This window comes from Leuresthes tenuis, unplaced genomic scaffold, assembly GCF_036924035.1.
Source record: "Leuresthes tenuis unplaced genomic scaffold, fLeuTen1.0.hap1 SCAF_8, whole genome shotgun sequence".
NCBI classification, from domain to species: Eukaryota; Metazoa; Chordata; class Actinopteri; order Atheriniformes; family Atherinopsidae; genus Leuresthes; species Leuresthes tenuis.
The window spans coordinates 32,799,775-32,824,327 of record NW_027325362.1 but is presented as its reverse complement, the minus strand read 5'-3'; the positions used below and the strand labels follow the sequence as shown (position 1 = coordinate 32,824,327).

At 38.9% G+C, this 24,553-nt stretch overlaps 2 protein-coding genes across 5 annotated transcripts in view; one reads left to right on the top strand and one right to left on the bottom strand.

Moving 5' to 3' along the window:
- The window catches only part of LOC140313416 (serine/threonine-protein kinase VRK2-like), a 28,968-nt gene extending 26,857 nt beyond the window's left edge, over window positions 1-2,111 (top strand). For 2 of the 3 annotated variants that reach the window (XM_072391511.1, XM_072391512.1), the window contains 2 exons: window positions 882-1,058; window positions 1,256-2,111. In XM_072391511.1, the coding sequence (XP_072247612.1) occupies window positions 882-1,058; window positions 1,256-1,627 (549 nt within the window). In that variant the 3' untranslated portion in view covers window positions 1,628-2,111. Of the gene's footprint in view, window positions 1-881 lie in introns of all 3 variants that reach the window. The other variant, XM_072391513.1, reaches the window with a different exon arrangement.
- On the bottom strand, window positions 1,690-24,254 carry fancl (FA complementation group L). 2 transcript variants are annotated; one of them, XM_072391515.1, is made up of 14 exons: window positions 23,950-24,254; window positions 23,527-23,585; window positions 23,325-23,385; window positions 22,811-22,867; window positions 22,417-22,514; window positions 17,240-17,336; window positions 12,097-12,165; window positions 6,865-7,015; window positions 6,580-6,663; window positions 5,366-5,411; window positions 3,987-4,068; window positions 3,130-3,246; window positions 2,744-2,815; window positions 1,690-1,768 (listed from the first exon to the last, which is right to left on the bottom strand). In XM_072391515.1, the coding sequence occupies exons 1-14, from the start codon at window positions 24,034-24,036 to the stop codon at window positions 1,733-1,735; spliced, it is 1,116 nt and encodes a 371-aa protein (XP_072247616.1). In that variant the 5' UTR covers window positions 24,037-24,254; the 3' UTR covers window positions 1,690-1,732. The 2 variants fall into 2 exon arrangements, with proteins under 2 accessions (XP_072247616.1, XP_072247615.1); XM_072391514.1 differs by lacking the exon at window positions 1,690-1,768 and having other exon boundaries at window positions 2,461-2,815.
- Between the last annotated feature and the right edge of the window lie 299 nt (window positions 24,255-24,553).

Below are 24,553 nucleotides of genomic sequence, written 5' to 3'. Positions count from 1 at the left end.
TTGTGACAAAGAAAGCACAGCAGCAATGCTGTAAGACTAATAAAAACACTAAAAACTCAGATTTTAAGTTAAGACAGCTAAAGAGGACTTCCTTTTCTACAGGCTGCTCAGGTCTACTGGGAAATGCTTCCATAGACAACAGAAACAGCAGTGGTGATGGTAATGGAGATGTGATATAGTGCAATTAAATGTGAAATTGTACATTTTCACTTCGGTACAACGGCCCAACGAATAAAGACACCCAAACCCTATAAAAGTATATTAAATTAATTTACTTTAAGTTGATACACTTGAGGTGGACTTCCTGGTTTTACTTTAAGTGCAGTGTGGTGAAATAGCGTTTGCCAACATGTCTCCATTTAAATAAAAACTAATGTAGTTTTTATTTAAATGGAGTGAAAGATTTTTTAAAAGGCAGCGTGTTGAACACATTTTAAGCTGTCTCTGGTGTCATACCAAACTTTCCATTGCCATTAGTGAGAGAATTTGAAAGGTTTCTCTCACTTCAAGGCTCATAGCTGAAAGTCTGTCAATGTGAGCTCTTTAGTAGTTATATTAGCAGAAAGAGGACAACTTTTCCTACTTTTTAAGGTATAATTTGTTTCTCTAAGTTAAACTTTATGAAAGTTAGAGGAATTTCTTTGAATATCAGGAAAAGCTGGAAATGATCACTCTGTGACATCATTACTTCATCAGGATGTTTTGTAGGAGGGTTTTAACAGATGCTGGACGGACAGTCTGTCAGCTCTTTCTGAAATGGTGCTTTAGCTTTTATACCGATTTAAAAACACAGCAGAGCACCAAGGCTACAGTAGTAGCTAAACTCAATGTGAATCTCCCCCTCATAATACTACTGTTTTTTCCCCCATGTTTGCTGATAGAGGGACAATGACTTACCTGCTGTCATAAGATCACTGAGGCCAAGAATTGTACGTAGTTATGAAGAAGATAATGGTGAAAAGGAGGAAGATGATGAAGAGGAGGATGTCAGAACCAAACACATTCCTGCAAGATATCTGAGAGGTCCTCCAAAGAGCACTGTCACTCAGCCCAAACAGGTATAAAGCCAAATCACTGGCAGCCAGACTCCTTATGTATGACTTTGCTGAACTTTGATCATTTTAGTTACACATTACATCTTAGTTGGACTCGTGGTATCAAGAAGAAATTCATTCATTCAATAGGCACTACAATATTTTATCTCATATACTGACTGTTGTTAAAGAGCAAACGCTTGAATTACCCTTTGTAACAGAGAACTAAATCCAAAGAGACCAGCATGAAAACAGACTATCTGACATTTGTGAGACACAAACTCTACCCACAAAGAAGAGAACATATATGGATGCAAAGTCACAGTAAGAGGCAAGCACACATGGACTACAGTGAAGAATGGGATGAAAGGCTTCATCACAGAGCAGGTAACAGCCATCAGCAGTCATGGAATAGTCAGCTCTGTTGTGAGCATCATTTTTGTGAGTTGAAATGTTCTGTTCCTAGAGATCCAAGACAAGAAGCCACTCCCACACAAAGAGACAAATACATGTCCTGGTTTGTTTATTTGGGTGTCTTTATTTTATTTACAGCTGTTTGGGTGTTTATCCAAACTACATTTAAACCCCTTTAAACATAAAAAGTTACTTGTAGCAGGTAGCAGATGTGCAAGTCTTTTAACAGCACCTATTTAAGGAGATTCCCAAAGTGGAGATGGAGCCAACAAAAGCAATATCTGTTACGACATTTGGGATGCCATTTTCACTGTAATGGGCTGAAACAGAAGGAGAACCATCATTTTATAAAGCATAAATTATTTGTCAAGTTAAATGTAGCTTTATGCAACAATTTCACTGTATTAAAAAAATTAAATAAAGTGGATGCTCAATTTTAACTTTAATATAGATTTTTTTTTTTAAAGTACCGTAAATTCCGAACTTTAAGCCGCTACTTTTTTCCCTGGCTTTGAGCAACGCGGCTTATAATACGGTGTGGCCAATATATGTCTTTTTCTTTTTTTTCTTTTTTCATGCCGCCAAAAACATTTTGCCTCGTAACATTAGACCAATAAAATGAACAAATAGTTCACAGTGGTCCAATGAAATTGTACGATAAATCAAGCACACTTACGCTACCGAACTATTGTAAATCGGTCATTTGTACTCACCCTCAACATGGAAAACAAACTACGGTCTTTTTATTTTATTTTTATTCTTTACCAGCCGCGTTACAGGCGCTGTTTGAAAAAAAATATAAGCATTTACGCCCAGTATTTGTGCGTTACTGATCGGTATTAAAGTTAAAAACCATTGGTGTTACAGGCACTATTCGGGAAAACAAGCTTTTGCATTATGTATTTGTTTATGTTACCATACGCATTTAATTAAAAATTTTAAAATCCTTATCTGTCTTTCTGTGTAAATATCTCATATTACAATATGGACACCCGCGGCTTATAATCCGGTGCGGCCCATACAATTACAAAATGGATTTTTTTTTTTTTTGCGCCTTATATTCAGGTGCCCTCTATAGTCCGGAATTTACGGTAATCACAAGCACCAATAAAACAGTTATTTTGTATTTGGACATTCTGCTTCACAGAAGGATCAGTAGAAGTCTATGAATGTAGCATATGAATGTTGTCGCTCATAGAAGAAAAGAGTGTATAATATATAGAGCTGTAATAATATAATGTGCTGAATGTTTTGGGGTGCTGCTTTGTGTCAGTCACACTGAGGCGTAGACATACCTTGCTGCAGTAAGGACACTCTCCAAAAACAATGCTAAAGCTCTGCCTACTGGAGGGAAGTGCTTTCAGCCACTGAAAAAGAAAGACTACTTCTTCAAATAATTACCTTGAATGTGATGTGTCATTCATATTGGCATACTTCTGTGTACCCTGCTAACTGCAGTCTACAAGTGTATACCAACACATTGATGCAGTGCGGGCTTTTACTGGAACTTCATAATGTCCTTCTGCCACTTATATCAGATTTTCATAAGCAATCTCAGTATGCAGTCTCATTGGTTTATTGGTTAAAAGTTAGATTCTGGTTCTACGTGCTACGAAATGTTAATGAATAAACTTTCCAGTTAATAAGAAAATATTTTTGTGTGCGTGTCTATAGTCCATACCTCATACAGACAGGCCTGATGGAAGGGCTGGCCACAGTGACGATTATTACACACTTGATCAGAGATGGCAGTGTCAAAGTGATAGGAATAACAGATGCCACACTCGACGTTGAAATTCTACACATGAAAAGAAATGCATGGTTTTTAACATCCTCCAAGGCTACTTTTGTCTTTGTAACCGCTTAATGCTTAACCACCCACTAGTAAAAACTTCAAACCAAACATCATCCTTTACAGCGGCGGGCTTCGATGACATCATCCCAGTAGACGAGTCTATAAGCCCCTGATAGCCGGCAGTAACAACAACACTGCAGCTATGAACTAACAGTGCAATAGTACGCATTCATTCATTCATTCTTCTTAAAGTATTGGAGAAATAAAGACAGATAATGCCGTATTTAGAGGCTGCATCGTCTAAGCCCCTTTCACTCCGTTATATGGAATCTAAATATCTTCCGAAGGACGCCGACTTTCACCAAACTGTTCTCGGTGAGTAGATAAACGTATTTCATGCCAGAAATAAGGTCTACGTTTAAAAATGCCGGAGTTCCCCTTTAACTCCCACTTCTTGCTCACTATTTCCAGTTCTACAATTACACCTCAAACACACACACTCTCTTCTCGTTTGCATTTTGGTGTAATGAGAGGCTCCTGTCCTCATTAAAATTTTTTTTTTTTTTTTAAAAATCAGCATCTGGTCAACCCAACGTAAACGAAATAGCCAGTACTGTATATCTTCCCTCATTAAGCTGAAGTTCAAACAGACATACAGGAGAATATATGTATTGATGTAAACCCAACGCACAGCTCCCTAAGCTAATCTTGATGGGAATGGACGCTTGAAATGTGTGACATACAGATTTTTCGTGGGTGTCTGGCGATGGGAATTCAATTTCCAAAACATCCTGGAGGTTGTGCAAGACACTGGAGTCCGGGTTCCTGCAGGCAGACCAGACAGCTCCTTCACACTCTAATTAACCACATGCAAAATAGCAAAAACACAGGAGGATGATTCAGAGACAGAGAAAATTTTAAGCATTTTTGGTGCCTCAGATTGAGCAGTGGTGGAGGGAGAATTTCTTAAGTGAAATTAGAATAAAAATGAGGAGTAATCATGTTTAGTTGAAGTCCTTGAGTTCTAATCAGATGGCTTTCTGAGCAGGTGAACTGGCGAATTTATTGCTGAACTTTATTAGTGAACTGGAATCCGCTAATGCTAAGAGTGCTACTAAATATACTGACAATCCCAGTGGATAAATACCAACAAATATACAAACATCAAAACTTAAAATATATCACTAAATGGGCCTGGTAAGTATCATTGTATGACTCACATGCTGAAGAAAACCTAGAACCCTTAAGGTGCTCTGGCAAGTTCCAACACATTCCAGTTTCTGTCCCAGTTAATGAATACACTGAGTTATACTGTAGCCTACAATCTTAGCCTCATTTTCAAACCTTTACAGTGGAGTCCTATTCAGCAATTCTCCTTAGTACTGACTAATGTTATTTGTTCCTGTTTGCTAAAAACAACCTGCTATACCAAACAGCCAGTGTATGATGTTCAGGTCAGGATTACCCTTTCTTGGTACCCAGAACAAATACCCCAGGGTACCTCAAAAAAACGTTCTGACAGTGTACCAGTGTTTGCTATCAGCCAAAGGATGTCAGCAAGGTTAGTTTGTGCCAGTCTCATTACACATGTAAGATGGGTTTATTTGACTCGTACTGCTGAACTGTAGTATTCGCAACACGTGAACTGGATGTAGGCGAAAAAGCTCAAGGTTTGTTTTGCCCAATAAACTTCCAATAGTGTTTATTCAAACAGAAAGGCTGTTCTCTCAGTGTTTTAACTACTACAGTAAGAGTTGTAGCCAAAAATATACAACTATATTTTTTAATATAATGATAATAAAAACTTATCTGATTAAAAATACTTGCATTTTGATTGCATCTCTCTACTAGAAAAATAGGGGGATAAAAATGTGGTGAAGTTGATCTTGTTCTGTATTTAAGTGAAGGAATTGTTGAAATAACATTATATAGTAACAACAACATATAACACTGATGAGCTTGGAGAGTGAAGGAGCAGCTCAGAGATAATTCTGCCTTAATAAAGACAGAGACTGACAAAATACTAATATGATAGCTTTGTTGTGATGGAATAATTGTGTAGAAAGAAATTATTCTTTTGACTTACCACACCATAGCTTTGTGATGACGAGTAGAAACTTACCACAGGTGCATGTTAGTGTTCAGCTTATTCCTCAGCGGTGTCACCACTGCAAACAAAAGGAATGACTTGATGTGTTGGTAAATTCTAAAAACAACAAATGCCTTGAATTTAATTTGAAGTCTCTTTTCACGCATTTCAAGAACTTGGAGATTCGCCAGTGTTGTTTGCAAGCCCTCAGAAATTGGAATGTCTCAAAAGAATGGCACTCTGCATATCCTCAAATGCTGTCTCTCATTTGTCAAGAGACTGGTGCAGCGGCATCAGCAGCATCACATATGAACCATTGCTACTTCTGTTCCACAGGGGAGCTTTGTCTCTGTGGATCCCTCATCATTTTCACACTTTGTTATTCTCACATGCAAAAAGCAATATTTCTGCACGACCCCTCGTATTTGAGGGTCACCGCCTCACTCCCGCCTTGTTGGCTGAAGTGTGCATGTATTTAATATCTTCTGAGTTGCATTGCTAGGCAACAGACAAAGAATTACATGATCTTGGGTTTACAGAAACAATGGCCAACAATTGATGGAGACTTAAATATAAAGCTGGATCCAAAGCAGTGTCAGAGTTGTGAGAAAGAAAATGTGCCACTGGAAGCAGGTCCTCAGACAAGTCAACAACACACAATAGTCAACAAAACCAGTCTGTTTGAAGACGAGTAGAGATCATAAGAAGCACCAAAGATTTTCCCCCATCACACCTGATGGATTTTACCTCCCATTCTACTTTTAGAAACTCTGGGAACAACAAGTAAACCTGCAGTTTGGGAGCGAAGTGCTCTGTTAGGAAAATATCTTACAATGAGATCTTTAAGATATGATGGAGCTCGGTCATTAAGAGCTTTATATGTGAGGAGAAGAATCTTAAATTCTATTCTGAATTTAACAGGGAGCCAATGAAGAGAAGCTAAACTGGAGAAACATGATCTCTCCTGTTAGTTCTCATCAGAACTCTGGCTGCAGCATTTTGGATCAGCTGGAGGCTTTTCAGAGAATATGTGGGACAGCCCAATAATAAGGAGTTACAGTAGTCCAATCTTGAAGTAACAAATGCATTTTCTGAAAGAAAGTAATTCTTAAATTCACCCATAAAAACCTGAATCATAATTAAAGGTTTTCTCACGATATAATATAGCATTTAAGCTGTTTGGGTGTATTAGATCAGATACATTTCTTATACTCTTGCATTGCGAATGTCTGTGAGGTCCTACCCACCATGCTCTGCTCCCAGCAGGCAGCACTCTGGCAGCATTTTTGGGTGTCTGGGATCCACCTCCACCTTAATGGATATGTTGTTTCCTTAACACAAACAGGGATGCATTCTTTACTCTTTAATTGGACTGATAAGTATTGTAGTAGTAGTGTATGTGTGACACTTATTTGCATGATCAATATTAACTGGTTGCATCCAAAGAAAAATTGTGCAGTGTATATGATTTAAAGTGTTTAGGTAAATGGAATTAGAAGTGATAAGAGTAGGCTGCATGTGTTAAACAATACCGATGGCAATCCGCCTCATTGTGTCTGACCGACTGGGTTTTTCTGGCTCCAAAATCCAGATCTTGCTGTCAATCTCATCCAAGATGTCCCAGAACTCTGTTAGGGAATATAGAATCAGCAGGAACTGGCTGTGGAGCTGTTCCAGAGTACTCTGCAAACAGTTAAATCAAACAAAGGAAATGGTCTATATCTATATGGCACTTTTTTAGTCTAGCTGAACACTGGTCACATTCCACCATACAATCACCACTTAGCCTATAGAGCGTTAGTGTCAGTGTTATTCACACACTGATGGACACATAAGAACATGACGTGTCCAAGGATATGCGCTCTTCTTCCTGAGCTACAGCCACCCCAACTGTTAACTGCAAATTAGCTAGCACTCCAAAGCGATGTGACAGTTTTTTGGTTTGTTTTTATGAATAACCACTGTATGATATCTTTTGGTGTGAGATGATAAAAATCAAGGATTAGACATGATCATTTAGATTTTTTTTTGGTTTGTTTCTGTTTTTTTTTTTGTACAATCTAGTCTATAAACAAAAAGCTGGCCATTGTGAGAAATCGACTCTTTGATAGACTTTTTGAAAGTAAAGTGATGCAGTAACACTATATTGAGACTCAACAGTACACAAGGATACCATAAAGTGCAAAAATATGTATGCAAATATTAATTATTAATTCATGTAAATTTTTCAAGCTATGGATGATCAAAATTAATCTTGTTATTTATCAAGCAAAGAGTCCAGTCTGCCCTACCTAAACATTAGGATATTTTGTTTGTCTTGTCCTTGCATAACTAAGTCAAGTCAAGCTTAATTTATAAAGCAAATACAAAACAAGTGCTTTCCATCCAGAACAATAAAAAACAGTTACAAAAAGACAATTCAAATGTATAAAAAACATCATGACAAAACAAGAGCAAAAACATCAACTGTCACAAAACACAAAAAAGATCAAACTAGCATAAAAGATAATAAGAGAAGATAAAAATAGATCATAGCTGCCACTAATCAAGTAATGTAAAAAAACAAAAAGCAGTATGCTAAAAGAAATAAGATTGAACTTTTGATCAGAATGGATGTAAAGACGGAAAGATTTGTCAAGATAGTAACTTGATACCATTATCACTACAGGATGGAGCAGTTGTGTTAATCCAAGAACATATGGAGCTTACATGCACATTTATAGATAGAGAGACAGTGTATCTGTGGAAGAGGGGTTATGGAAGAAAGCAGCACAGAATATGTGGTATAGATGGGCATGGTACACTACATGAGAACTGACATCGACAGAGTGTCCCAGAGTGTCCAGGAGCGTTGCCTGTTGTTGTTCCAGAACGACACACTTTCAGGGACTGTGCGGCGGTCCAACAACGGGAATGCTGAGAGGGTAGGTTCATATCACGAAAGGATAAATGGTCAGTTTGTGCACTTGTGAGGATGAAGACATCTGTAGTGTTAGTGTATGACAGAGTAAACAAGATGCGAGGATTGGATGTTGAGAAAAGGAGAGTTAAAAGATCTAGTGGTAATTATGTCATCGATAAGCACATTTACTTGGATGCAATAGGGCAGCCGAGAGGGATTCCTTTTGAGTTCAAAGCACGCAGTGAGGTGGCGGCAGAATTTGAGTCTATTTTGCCATAAATCACAATTAACAAAAATGTGTATTGGATTAACTACATATACAATCAACAGAGAATTCTTAACTACACAAGTGAAGGGCTTGTAGTCTTTGAAGAACAACTAAATGAGACAGGTAGGATGACTTGGCAGAACAGACAAGCCTTAGATTTGATATTAGCAGAGAAAGGTGGTGTTTGCCACATGATTGGAGAAAAATGTTGCACACTTATACCCGGAAACACTACATCTGATGGGACTTTTACAACTGCTATGAATAAAATCAAAGATTTGAAATAGGAGCTGAAGGAAAATGATGGTGGGATTGACTGGTGGTGGAGTGATCTGGATGGGATTTGGGGGATTTTGAGGGCATTTGAGATGGGAATGACGGTATTGGCAATACTGATAATGATCTCCCTAGGGGTGTTTTGTATTATACCCATTCTGAGGAGGTGGTTGCTGCAATTGATGTTCAGACAGAGAGTGGAAGCAGCCAGACTACAGCTGACCTTGCGAGGCGTGGTTTGAGGACCACCGCATGGAAGAACTGGTCAGTGAATGGAGGTTGCCAACTGTTCACAAAATTCTTTCCTTATGTATAGAACCGAAGATAGCCTGACAGGGAGAGGAGCTGGTAAAGACCTCTTTAATGGAAGTGAAGTGCTAGTAACTTCTACTTCCAAGATAGCTTAGCAGTTCCAGAACCAGCCAGACTGATGTTCGGCCAGAATCAGACGACTCCAGAGTTGGTGACGGGACTGGATTGGATGAGCCACATTACATGTTATTTTCATTATTGTTTGAGTATTTCTGATTTTCTATATTGTACATGGTACAAAACTGTGATTTATTGAGTTATTCATTTGATATTATTTGTGTATTAATTTTATGTTCATCATCAGTCATAACTAATCACATATGTCCATTGCCATTCGTGTCAGTCAACTGTTCAGAGCGCGACCTTTGATACTAAAAGAGTAATTAGGTGGTCGGTCACCAAGTGGGGATGGGGCCATAAGAGAATTTTCCCGTAAATAAGAACATGAGTTACAAAAGTAGACGGGTTTTTCGCTCCTATGTACTGCGAACAGTGGACAAATTTAGTGGTAATTGTTAGGGTTTTAAACATTTATCTCATGATATACCCTGTGTTACAATTACCTTACTATGCTTTAATTGCATTGCTATGCTTTAATTGCATTTCCTACGCTATACCATATATATATCCTATATGACATATACTGCATTAGTTCCAGTCATGTGGCGAGGAAATGAGGGTGCTTGTGAACAAAGGGAGATGCCTCAGGACGGAGTCTTCCAGAGGTCAACCGAGTTCACCCGAGTTTACACTACAAACCAACAATGGCTGATTCACACTAGTTTATTGATGTATCTCTTTGTATGATTGTCCTCTAATTGGCAGATGTGTCTCCATACGTAAATGCATACGTAAACGACCGACGCTCTGAAATTTCTATGAAACCCTTTGTTTTGTAAAGCTCTTCCCCCTTTCTTATCTCTGAATAAAACCAGGCTGCTGCAATGAGGGAGTCGGAGATTGTTGTTGGTTGCTTAGACACATACACCTGTGGCTGAAGCAGCGACGGTTCTCCCCTTTTGCAAAAGCTGAACTTTATATTGATCTCTTGTGTGGTTCTTTCTCTTAAAGGTGGGACTTCGTTAGTAAGAACGAAAAACCCCATCAGTAATGTTTAAGGATTTAAAGGATGATTGTTCATTCAATATTATTGGTACGAAATGATGAGCTTTTACAGCGTCTAATTTGTTGATTTGAGGTGTAAAACTCACACTTTATATGTTTTTCAGTCATTTTTAGTGGAGTCACTTAATTATTCATTCATTTTATTATTCATTCATTATTAGTGTGATTTCTCTGTTTTAGCATTGCTTTTGTGACACGCATATATTCCCTTTTGCGATACTTCAATTTAGTCGGTAGATTCTATTTCATTCTATATGGTAGATATCAGTAGATATGTTTCAGTTGATCACTTTTTGGACTAATAGAATAATTTTGTTAAAATTTCGTGATACTTATAGTTCTTTCTTTAGAGATCTGCGCATTGCAGAGTTAACAATCAGTTGAGTAATGAAGGTTGAACTATTCTGGGAAAGAGGTTCTGTTCCCAGCATCATGATGAACACTCCTGATTTAGTAGGTTTAGCTAATTTAGCTTATTTTTGTGTTATTTCTTTTTTCTTTTTCTTTTTTAAAATCACTAATAAGTGATTTCAGGGGGAATTATGTGGGAGAGCAGAGCCTTGACACTGCTCCACATATTGTGCTTTGACGCTGCTCAATCCATATATTATGTCTTGACACTGCTCGAATAACATGTTGTTGAGGTCAGAATGAACCCTGTCTAAATAATGACAAAGATGCAGTAGCGTCCTCAGACAGCAGGCGTCGAATAGAGATTGGGTTTGGGCCACGTACGACACTGAATGATATAGAAAGGTGTAAAGAGTTGAGGTCACAAACTGAGGTCATTGGGAATTTCCGTGTATGCTGAAATGTACATGTCTCTGTGACGGTCTGTTCAATAAATTCCCATAAGAGGCTGACCACGACGTGTCCGACCACTCTTTTCTCCACAAGTGGATAGTGGAGTGTGATTGCCACCTTTCATGTGGGAGACCTGGGTTCAAATCCCCTGCATGAAAGGTACTACCTCCAGTAGGGGTCCTTAGGCAAGACCCCCTTACACTATCTGCCTACCTGTAAGTTGCTTTACAAGCAAAAGCTTGTAAAGCGACAAAAGCAACTAACAAAAAAGCGACTTACAAATGTGTGCTCTGGAAGAGGAACGCTCAAACTCATCCTGAGCAGCTGCTCAGGTCTCTGGCAGTCACTGTTGGTGGCACCACCAAGTGCTTGGAGCAGTAGCAGGTGCAGTGAACTCCGCCTTAACCTCCAACAAAGAACATCGCTCGTGGAGGATAATCACCTTTATTAAGGCAGGAGAGGAATGAAACAGTGCGGCAGCTATAGATGACCTACTCGCTTTAGCAGCTGACTGGTAACTGAGAGTGAATTTTAAAACAGTTATGGTTCCCTGAGCACATTACCCTGGCATCTCTATGCCCAGAGACATAATCACCTCCCCAGACAGCACCAAACAACCGATCATGGCTAAACTTCTGTGCGAATGGAAGAAGCACAAGAATGGAACCGTGCTAAGTACCAGGAGCTAACAGAGCAGTGCAGGAGCCAGATCTGGAGAATCTACTAGGAGCTTATCGAGATAGGATATTCCAACTCCACTCCAGGAAACTTTATTGATGATGCAACCCAGAGCATCTACACATGATGTATTTAGCAACAAATATTTATATATCAAAGGCAGACCTTTTCATATAGGAAAATGTGACCCGTCACTGTTGCTGATGTGTGCATCGAAAGCAACCCTAGGGCCCTCTCGAAATTTCCTACCCAATCCCATTTTTTTGGATTTCCCTGTAACTAACTAACTAAAAAAATAAATTAACAGATGAATCCAGAGACAGGAACCAGCCAAATTTCTAAAAATTCTGAAAACAGGTAAAACAGCACAGGTATGTTTATCTGTGCATGTGTACATGCCTGTGGTGTCCAGGTGAAGACCAGGGGGACTGGCAGGTCAGCTGAGCACCAAGGAGCCTCTGTGGGATGCTGGGGATAAAGAAGATGTCAGTCAGGTAAAAATAATCAATTAATCTTCTCTCTTTTTGTATGTGAGTGGTTGCTATCAGTATCAGAGCCAGAGGATATAGTTGGTAAACACATGTTGCTGTTAAGAAAAACTCATTCTTGCAGCTTTGACTACAGTTTTACCTGTAAAAATAAGCATGTACACCTGGATGTTGTTTTCTTTGATAATGCATTCGAAAGCCAGATGTTAGGGGATGTTATTGGGTTTTTTGATCAATGTAAAAAGGGCTTTATTTCCCTTGTCCAAGCATTTCTTGTCACATGATTATTATCAGTTTACTAAACACTTGAAAGCTCACTAAAACCATGTGGCATAATGCACCATGAATGAATTTTACATATAAATTCTTAAACATTAGTATTTATTTATCTTTAACTGCAACATATTGGGGCAGAATTATTCATAATTTGCATTGTTTCAACCTTTTTATTTTTATCCAAGAGTGATCTCTGCAATATCTAAATCTCTTTGGAATTTTGATTAAGCAGACGCTTCATGACCAGTAACTTTAAACTAAAGACATTATGATAGGAAGGGAAGAAACATGACCGTGAGGTCAGACACATCACACTGTCTTTTTAACAGAAATCTAATCATTTCCAATAACTTTCAGTTGGCAACACCAGCATGGTGGGCTTGTAAAGTTTTGGATTTGCATATTATTTAATCTGAAGATACAGGGTTCCATATTTCAATAGGATTAGATTGAAACAATCCTATGTGCATCTGTTGATTCTAACACTGAATATGTAGTTTAATTCAAAATCTAATGCACATTCAGAGGAGTTAAATGTAGTATTTTGTAATTGTAATCCTCCTCTTTCAAACTTAACTATGTCAACATACTTTCAGCTAGAGACACCATTCAAACTTTAGAATGCTCACAAGAGATTCAGCTTTTACTGAATAATGCAGCTTTTTAAAAATATTTAGCCAATTTTTAACTATCACAGTTTAAAAACTGAGTAAAATCCTTGATGATTTCTGAGTTTACAATGCATTCCAATGACACGGAACGTTCATGTGTTGAGTGGAGGCTCCAACTGGCAGAGTGGAAGAATATAGGAAGATTCTTCAGGAAAAAAAGTTTTTAACCCATCACTGTTTCCAAAATATTTAAGCCACTGTAGCGTACTCGTGATGGCCAGTAAAAGGGGGGGAGACCCAAAGAAACCCTTTTTCTTTGATCTGTTGGGAGTGGTTTCAAAATAACAAACCCCCTAATTTACAATCACAAGAAACGGAGTGAAAAAACATTCTAAACAAGGACCTTCCACCTTTGAAAGATTCTGGAGTCAGATTAACATCTGCTCGGCCGGCCGAGGGGTTATGGAAGCACAGAGCTGAGTTGGATAAACACAGACCCACCTTTTGGTACCAGATAGGTCAGTGGGGTGCGTACCAAGAGCGAGCATTACCATCCTTATCTAAAGAGTTGTAAATTAAGTCTTGACACTCACCATCCGGACAAAAGACAGACCCTTGTTGGAAAAATAAAGAAAAGCTTCAGAGCCAGTTTCAGATGGATTAATTAATCTGTTACCAATATGCCTCATAATTACCTACTGACTGTGAAATACCAAAAAGGACAGCTCAAGCATAATTTTAAGACTTTCCACGACGCTGTACGTAAAACATCAGGAAAATTAATATTACGCCGTAGGACCCGACTGTCGTGCTGTGGAACCACAGTGCCATCTACAGATCGCGACAGCGAATCTTGGAATTAAAATCACTCTGTATTTTATTCTCCTGTTTATTATATGATGACTACAGCATTAGTGCAAATTAAATGTGTGTGTGTTACAATGAACCGGAGGTCCAACCGACGGCATAACCGTCAGTCAATGAACCGTGTGAATAATACATTTTGAATTCTATTGGTCACTCACCATAATCCATCGTCATCTCTTGTTTGAACATGTCAACTGATTCATGTTTACATTGCTTATATTTAATGCCTGTGTGATAAGTATGGTATTAATGTATTATTTGAATGTGCTTCAACTTTTCTTTTATAAAAGTTAATTTAAGAATCAAAGCCCCTCTGTGACGCCCAAAGGCAAACCCGCCATTTCATTGGATGTAAACCAGTGACGAAACTCCGCCCTCGCCAGTGAAAGTAAAGTGCGCTGCCAGTCAAGTCATTTGAGTAAAGTTTAGTTTTCTTTTTCAGTCTAGTAGTTTTGAGTCTTTTTCTCCCCATTATTTAGTTTTTGTTTCAGTTTTGTTTTATTTTATTTTGTTTGTTTCAGTTATAGTTTATTTTACACTTTCAGACTCTAGACTCCTTTTTCCCTTTTAGTCACTTATTTACTTAGTCTACTTAGACTTTTTCACTTATCTAATTTTTGTTACCTTTATGAGACGCTAATTTCCTAAGCAAAATCCACGGGGCAAACTTAACCAATAATTCCTTTTTTTTACCAAGTTTACTTGAAAACACAATTTTTGTTGGGGTTATTTTGACTCAACCCGCTCAAAAACCACTCAGCCACCTGCCCGCATCATTCTGCAAAAGGGGAGACGAGATATCGCATCAGGTTCACGCATTTCAGGCCTTTTGAAACCTCAGCAAATTAATTTCTACTAAATATTCAAATGCTTCTGCATTGTTTCTCTTTTTTCTGAATTTTTCTGTCACGGTTTATGTTCTGTTTCATGTCTTGTCTCGCCATTTCCTGTTTTATTTTGAAAAAAGCACTGACCTTCTGATCTTGCCCTTCCTCCCGTGCCAAGCGTCTGATTGTCTTCCCTGATTCCCAAGTGTTTCCACCTGTTCCCCTTGGTCCCTCATGTGTTCAAATAGTCTGCGTTTCCCTTGTCTTGTGCCAGTATGTTGCCTCTCCCCATGAGCATCATTACCAACCTTTTGTGTCAAGCCTCGATCCACGAGTCTGCAGTGAGCGATCCTCCTGTAGTGCTATCTTGTTTTGTAATTTATTCTTACCCATAGCCTTAGTTTATTTATTCTACACGGTAAGTTTCATAGCTTTGTTTTTTCCTCCGTTTTCAAGGGGTGATTTTTCGTTGTAACTTTTCATAGTCACCTCCGTTAAAGGAGAGTTTTAAGTTTATCGGTAGAGTTTCATAGTGCCTCTGTTTTGTAAAGAGTGCGTCTTTTGTTTCAATCCGCCTCGTTAGGAGAGCGTGTCTTTGTTTTGTTAAGCGTTCATAGCTTTTCTGTTTTCCTCCCAGTTTGGAGAGTTTTATGTTTGTTAACTTTCATAGCTGTGCTCCTCCTCTGCGTAGTTACTGAGGAGAGCGCTTAGGTTTTCATAGCCATTTCTTTTGCTCTGCCGGGAGATCACCCTGCCTTGCTGTGCTCTGTGTGCTTTGTTAAATAATAAACCCTCTTGGAACCCATTCAACCCTGCGTCTGTGTGGTAAGTCCCCTGGTAACTGACATTTTCACTTTTCGTTTTGCATTTTTCTTCTCTTTCCTGTAGTTTTCTGCCTTCATCCAGCTCGAGCTCCTTTCACAAATACCTTTCAGTTCCAGGTCCTTTCAAAAATACCTTTCAGACGTTTTGAGACTTGAGTCAATTTTCTGTAAAATTTTCCCTATTTGCAGCTTTTTTTTTTTTTTTTTTAGCATGGTCATCCCCATTCAGCTCATCAGCATTCTCACTGCTGTTTCACAGGAACAGCTTTTTCTAGTTTCTAATATATTTTTAAAATTTTTTATCTCTTTGTGATGTTAAAAATTGAGCTGCTTTGGTGCAAATTTTACTCAGATTTGACGCAAATGCAGTTAGAAGTTTCGGAGCTTCTATGGCCATGCTATTCCTCAATCACAGGCAAATAGCACAGATGGTTTCCTGAAGTCTGAACTACTACAGCTACTCTTTTGAGCCCACAGCACAGACAGACTATTGAAGCCACATTTGAGCCCAAGGACTATGTTAAGTCCAGTAAGTTTTGATGATCCTATGAGGTAGATTAATTTGATCTACGGTGTTAAATACAGTAGCCAGCTAACCTGTTAATCAGATATGTTGAATGTAAGATATCTTATCATGGTCCAAGTGATCTAAATAGTGATGCTGTTTCATCTACCTCCTGATAAATGGTTTTCTGTGACCATACAAAATTTTATTCAACATCAGCTGTAAAATATTTTTAAGACCATTCCATTTCTTCGGCTATCTATATATCTGTGCACTGCATTGCATTAGTGTATGCCACGTACACCATTTGATGTGTGGAGGTATAGTTCCAAAATTACTGAACTAAAGTCCCAATGAAAAGTTTCTGCAAATTTACCAGAAAATTTATCAGGAATTTTCTGACCACCCCCATCAATAGCTTAACAAGATACTTGGGTTAGCACATGAGGCAGACATCCTCTCTCTGTTCACCTTCAATTTCACAAAACTCTCTGTCCTTCCCCAGTTCTCTCTCACTACTTTACCTTCCAAGCCTCCATGCAATGGTGCCAGCGCTGCCTCTCTCCAAGCTGTGCCTTGTGAGGGATGACCTGGCACTGGATCTGGAGAAGGAAGTTGGGGGCATGGAGGACTCTGAGCTATTCTTACCTGGTGCCAGCATGGTAAAGAGTGCCAGGTGGGCACACAGAATGGGATCCCAAAACCCTCCCTTGTCCCTGGAGGATTTCAGCACCACCTAACTATCACACCATGCCCAAAGTATGCAACCCCAGGATGAGGTATTCCACTTCAAGCTATTAGATGCTTTGTATCGAGTTATGATTCAGAAATCTACTTTATACATTAGTAAAATATGACATTTAAGTGTTCCTTGCCATTCCACCTGCATGCATTTCCCATACATCAGGTAAAGCGTCGGTGTACATCTCAGTCACACCAGGTTACCATATCCTTTCCAGTTTGACCTAGATTTGCAGGCACAGATGTAAATCACAGATTTGCTATCAGCAAAGTCAGCATCACCATATGCAATTGATGAAGTCAGCATGTTGTGATTTAGACTGGCTGTGGGATGAAAAATGTGTGATTTTTTTTTTTTAAATGATCCTGTCCTTGTGCATTTTTGTGTGTATATGTATCTTACGTTTGTCCTGAGTTTAATAGTGAGAATGTGCTGCCGTCCAGGAGTGTCCTCTGCCTTAAGTTTCAATGTTTGGAATTCCATGTCGAGGAAGAGCATCCTGAAGATGAATACACAGACATACACTATAAATCAATCCATCTATTCACAGAGAAGGGTGCCCATAACAATATTAAGTCACAGTAGTAATCAATCATCATTAATCACAGCTTCAATAAGAAGATATAACCTCCACATTGAGATGTATCCCCTTGGGCACCAAGTGACATTACATCAGAATGGATGGGCCTGGTGGACATCAGGCCCTCCTGCCCTGTGTTGGGTCCCAGGTAGCGGGGATGCCTATTGCAGCCAGTCTCTGGCTGCCCTCTCCGGGGGAAGAGTAGCTGAGTGGCATCTGGTGGGCGGGGCTCTTTGGGTATGTAGGCTGCCCAGAGGGCCGCGCTTCCAGTTCTACAAGGTTGGCTGCCCCTCAATTTTAATCGCTCACTATTAGAAAATATTGAAGAGCCAGAAGGGTGAGGGGAGGGGTCTTCTCACACCCCTGCTTCCTGGTTGCTGCTCGGGGCGGGAGGGGCCAGGAGGATTAATTAATTGTTCTGCTGGTTCAGGGTCTGTGGTGGCTGGGGGGCTGCTGGCCCACTGGTGTGCCCGCCGCGCTACACCCCAGCGGAGTCGAGGGAGGGAGGACGTGTGGATGTATGGGACGTGAAAGTGTGTGTGGTGATGATTGGGTCTGGGACTTGCTGTCACCTGGCCTGCCTGTGCTTCTCCCGATGGGGGGGCGGCGTTGCCTCTCCCCGCTGCTCGCGACTTCACCCACGTCTTGACTCCCAGGGCACTTGGCCAGGGGCGCTGGGGCAGGCGCTGACCCACTGTGTGGCTGTCTGGGGCTCTTGGCCCTCCCGGGTATTGGGTGGGGCCTCTGCCGGGGGGTTTGGGGGCGCTCGAGCCCCTGGGGCCCGGGTCCGGTGCACGGCCCATGTCTGGGCGGCTGGGGCCTGGCGGGGTCGGTGGGCTGGTGCCCCTGGCTCCCGGGAGGCCTCTGCCCTATGCTTATGGGGGCTCTGTCCGGGGGCTTCCTCTGCAGTCTTCTGGGTGGATGCGTGGTTGTCCCTGCGATGGGCTTCCTTGGTTCTGTGCTCCGTGGGGGCTGCTGGTGGCCTGGGTCTTGTGGCCCTCTCTGCCTGCTTCTGATTGCTTGGGGGGGCTGTGGATTGTGGCCCTGTACACTTATACACTCATAACTAAGCACGGTTATCATGTAGGTCCTGTGCCATGGGTGTTGCATGTTCGCACGCACGCACGCACACACACACACACACACACACACACACACCACACATTCATTAGTCCAGTAGCATGGTCGCTAAGCAGGTGATGTATTATCATGTCGTCTCAGGTCATCTATATCCACAGCTGTGTTGTATGCGATTGCCGCTTCTTGTGCTTGTTTTTGTTTGTTTGTTTTTTCTCTGCTTGTCTGCTTTCAGGTGCTCCTGGTGGCTCTAAGGCTGGATTCGCAACAGAGACCATGGATTGTTGTCTGTTTTGTTTTTTACAGGTGTAGCAGCTGGTTGTCTGGTTTTTGTTTCTATTTTTGTTCCGTTTCCTCTTCTTTCCTTGTCCCCCGGTCCGGTTCAGTTCTATTACATGTTATATATTGTAAACAGAAATAAATAAATGGGCATCAAGGGGAGCTTTACATTTATAAAACTTGCCTTGGCAAAGCAAATCTGTTTGAAAAGGTATTCAGACTACAATTCTGCTGCCATAATGCTGGACAGGACAAGGGGAAAAAAATGGATGCTATTAATGCATTTTACCCTTTTTGTGCAGGCATCTCTGTTTGCAGATATGTCTAATCCAATCAACCCTCCAAGTATTAATTTCCTTTTTTTTTTTTTTTCACTCATGATGTCCCTCCAACCAAACCAGCAAAAGCTGATGGCCTGAATCTGCTACTATTAGGAAGAGATCTTCATTTTAAAGGGAATTTTTAGGTTTCTCTTGATGTAAAGTGTGCTGACATGGCATTTTAAATAAATAAAACTGAAGTAAAGCGAGTTATGAAATTGTTAAAAGGTTGCCTTCCTATTAAAAATATATTTTGAAATAGATTTAAAAGCAGCCCTGTGCTGTGTGACACTCTTAGTGTTTTCCATAACATGGTACTTTTTTTTTTTTTTTTGTCTTTGCCATTTTTTGTTTTCCATTTGAGATAATACCATTTGACCAACACTTTTGGTACTATCTCAGCAGATGTTTCAAGTAAGCCAAACCAATTCTATACAGTTACATGGAAATACTGTAGGCTGTTGATTAGTAAGAAAGAATCCACACCTGTGGGCGTATATCTTTGCAGCAGCATACGCCAGCAAACTTCCTTGTTCTACATATACGAATACATTTGGAAGTTTGGCATGCAATTTATAATATAAATCCCATATATATAATTTGTGAGCATTAATCACATAGTATGTGCATGACTACTAAGTACACAAGTACATTTATTAAAGGCGGGTATGGATTTACAGATCAATCTTTTTTCTCTGCTGACTGAATATTTCTGTAGCATTCAAGTGTATGGTCACTTCCAAAACTTTCAAGTTCCTCTGAACTGAAAGCCTGTTGTAGACTCATTCAGAACAATACATTCTCTATACTCTTCCCTTGTTTTGGTTAAAAGTGCCTGCTGAATCAATGCAATGTCATAAACTCACACAGAAAATTGTCTTGTCTCTGTGTTTTTACGGCTTTATGTGCACAGAAATGATAAATGATTGATCGTGCCTATATTGAGGGGACACTGTCTACAGTGGAAAAAAAAAGCATGGAAGAGCTGTGCTGAGTTGAACAGTATTGTACAGTACCTTTTAATGGAAAAAAAGCCATTAGCTCATGGCTAGAGTTAGCATTTGAACCCTTATCTAGATGAACTTTACATTAACTAAGGAATTCTTGAAAATATTACAATCTCAGTTACCCTGCAAGAAAGTGCATTTACTTGCCCTTATTTGATGGTGAGGTGCACTAATTTCCACTATGATCATTTGGTCATTTAAGAAACACACCTCCATCTGATGAATCTTTAGGATGCTAAATCTAAAACTGCAACAGGTTTTATGACAATAAAAGTGCCCAACCCTCATTTATATTGCTTTTATAGTGCTTTGGAGAAGGAGGCCCACTGTGTATAATGCTTCCTAACCGTAACACCATACTGGCTCATCATCGCATTGTAAATTCATATATAAATTTGAAAATAAATAGAAACTAATAACATAAACAAAATTTCCAATTGAATAAACTTGTAAGTATTCATACCTTCAGGTGTGACATTAATTAAAGCAGATTGTCTGAAAAGGGGTATGAAGAAGCAAAACTTATTTATTCATACCCCTTCTCCCTCTAATTGCCCTTATAGTAACCTTCCTGTTCCTTGTACCCAAAATTCACAAAAATATAATAAATAAATACATATATGTATATATATATATATATATATATATATATACATACCAAACCTATATAACAACAACCCCACAGCAGGCCCTTGTGAGACAATCACACTTAAATACACATTCACACCATTCTACATCAGCACTCAGAGTACAGATTTAAAACACTAAAGGTTTCTGTTCATATACACACCACAGCAGGGTAATCTTACTGCTGGGAAAAGTAAATAAAGTAAAAAAGTATGGTATTTTCAAATGTAAGTTCTATTTGTGTCAATTGTGTGAGCTCTTGAAAGTTGTGATTTTTTTTTGCCATTAAATGTGAGTGTGTAATGGGGCCAAAAAGGTTATTCAGAGAAAAGAAAAACCACAGAACTGATATTAAGATCACTGAATGAAAGATGCTCATCAGTCCATCAAATAGCAATTCAACAGGCAAATTACTTTCAGTGTCCAGGGACCATGTTAACATGAGGTCCATTAAAAGAAAATGATTGTTCTACTATCATCTGATTTCCTCTGAAAGACAAAACAGTTGTTTTAATTAGCTATTAATGAGGATTGATTCTGTAGTTTATGGTTCTACTGTAGCTAAATATCATAGCTAAATATAATATCTAAGTTCAAAACTAAAAGAGAAATCTCATGGACTTCACCCTGATGATAATTTTCAATTTAACCAAGTAAAAATATGAGCCTATGTTTTGTAAACTAAATTTTTTTTTTTTTTTTTTTTTTTTTTTTAGGGAGCCAGATTTGAATTGTGGCTTTTTCCCTGTTTAAGTTACATATTTAATTATTCTTTTGGACTATACTCCTTTAAGGAGCACTCAGTGGACGTTGCATAGAACTGCATGAATTTGATTAACTTAATCTGTCTCAATAATAATGATACAACAGCAATCTTTAAAATAAAGTAAATGGTCACTACTCCAGCATAGTGTGCAGGATTCTGGTAACAACAGCAACCAACAGCCATTTGTAATGGATGTTATTCGAGGATTTTTGTGAGGTCATAGTCGCAGAGCTACATTAAACATATTTAGATGCTTAAAGTTTAAACACTTGAAAACAAGGAGTTCCCTCAGCTAACTTGGGCAAAGGCAATTCAAACTGGAAGAGACTTAAAGAGAAGAAAGTAATTTCCATGTAACATCAATAAAACAAAAAAGTATTACAAAAAAGGGTGACTGATTTCACCATTCTGGATGACCAGTCCATTGCTGTGGATGAGAGTATAGCTTTTACTGATTTTTGGAGCCTTTGGAGCCATGGTATATATGCCCTATCCCCAGTAACCCTCAGACTTCCTCAAACTTCTTGGCCCTAAAGTGCCTTTTTGTTAGGTGAACTTGCTAAAACTAAAGCCGATAAGCATTACATTTTTCATCAGTTAAACTATCTTTTATTTTTCCACTGAAGTACAACATTGTAAACTTACTTCACACAACTACACTTCAAATAAATGGACAGCTTTGAATATCTTAGAATTTTAAGTTAAAAAAGTATTTAGCAAATTACTAGTGGATAGTATACTGATTGATTTAATTAAAAAATGGACAAAAAAAAAAAAGAAAGCACACACAACTCCACTGACATATAAAGCTGGCCAATGTGATGGTCATAGCAGACTTCCCTAACAACGAAAAGCAAAGGAGCTAATACTCCTTTAAAACCTGTTTTCAGAGAATGTGTTAGTAACGCTCATGGCCCACTTACTTGTCCCACCCAAGGATCTCCATCTCAGAGATGAGCTGATAGTAATACTTGGGGGGCGGAATGGAGCGACATTCAGGACGGCTCTTTAGTCCCACCTCCTGCAACAAGAGAGAGGGCTTCTCAGTTTAACCCCACAATATCATGCAAATTAAACAAATTTACCACCATCAAATCTAGTCTTTCTACTAGAGTCACACAACATAAATCCAGCTAAAATTAATTTGACCAACTAAACAAGCTCAAAAGCACTTTGAATTAATCTAACAAAATCGACATGTACATTTGTTCCTCATAATCAAGGCTATTCAGAGTACCCAGAAGCTCTCATTTACTTTGTTTTCATAAAGCAACAGTGTTATTGTGACAAAGCTGACGAGCATGTCCTTCTCCTTACCAAAACTGTCTTCAGCTCCAGAATGAAACTGACAAGATTAACCGACTGCTGCAGCCTCTGTGAGAAGTCAAAACAACAGAGAAAAGACTGAAATGAAGAAATAATGAAGTGACAATGTCTATTTTTTTTCCTTTAGCCAACATTCAAATCAAACACTGTCTGTGATTAATGGGGGCTTCCACCAGTTTTAATAATCAATGGTAGATTAAAGGCTTTTAAAATAATGAACTTTGCAGCCCAGGGTGAAATATCAATCTCATCCAAATAACCCAGAGGGGACAAATAACAAATAGGGACATTTTCCAGCCGATATGAATTAAAAGTACATACAAGTATAGACATACACACCCACAGATATGTGTGTACATGTATATATATATATATATATACACACACACACACTTGCCACAATGCAGTAACAGGAAGTAAAAATGACAATCTCAATCAAAGCTGGCAAACACAACACATCTGTAGATACTATAAGACTACATGCAAATTAATTATTAATTTTTACCTGTTTCAATATGTGCTCATATTCACCTAACAAGTGTTTTAACTGCCAACAGCAACGTAGCCTAGAGACAAAATAACAGTTACTAAAGAAGTGAATAAAACAGAAAAAAGAGCTTATTAGTAGGCACTCATTATTCACATATGGTATTACTCAATTTCCAGCAATTCGTAATGAGAAAGCACAGAAAGTAAGGTGTTTGTACCTTGCCCGCTTCAGTTGTCTTTCTGGTGGAAGTAGTATTCTCATTCTGAAGTCTCTTCCCTATAAGAGACATTCCTTTAGGTTAATTGACCATATTAGCAGTGACGCGGTGAAGTTCACAACGTTGGCTCAGCCTTTGAAACCAACTTGTTAACTTAAAAAAATAATAAGAAACTAACTAACTTTGGGACAATGTAAAGTTTCTTTCTATGTTCGAATTTGTAAAGGCCTTGTGACAACTTTCAAAATATGACGTCACAACTACATTGTGTTCTAAGATGTACGTGTGGTAGTGAGAACCAATAATAATAATAAAAACTGATAACGTTTTTTTATATGAATGACGATTTCACATTGATTTATTAACGTTCGTGAAATTTCTGTACTTCCCATCTATCGTTCAAATGTATGCTTATAGCTTTACCAGGACAGTGATAAATCCATCGAAGACAGTTTTCTCATTGTTGAGAGGTAAAAGAAAAGGGTTGTCTTTCACCAGTGAGCCTTCCATTGAAATTAATAAACGTTCAAGTTCTCAAACCAGAACGATTGCTTCCTAGCTACAGTTAGCAAGCCCCAAATAAGAGATTAGCAGCTAATGTATTATTTTCGGTGATTCAGTAAGCTTAATCAGTCACATTAGCTAAGATATCTAAACTAAAACGTTTGTTAAACATAGACTTATCAAAGAAAATCGACAGTATATATCCCGCCGCCAGAAGCGAAACAGTCGACGTCATCTAGCTACCTTCAGGGACTGCAAAACTATCGGAATTTCTTTTTCTTCTTCTTCTTCTTTGATTTTTAATGGCATCTGGCATCCTTGATGTTGCATATGCCGTCATCTACTGGACTAAATTTCTTTCTAATTCTTCTTTTCTATATTCTTTTAATTATTCCACTAGACACCAGGAATCCTATAATTATTTTCATCCTTTCTTTAGATTTACCAGATTCTACTATCTTTTTCAGATTACATTCTCTTATTCCTGCCTTCTGCAGCCCTATCTTCATTGTTTCCCTCTCTC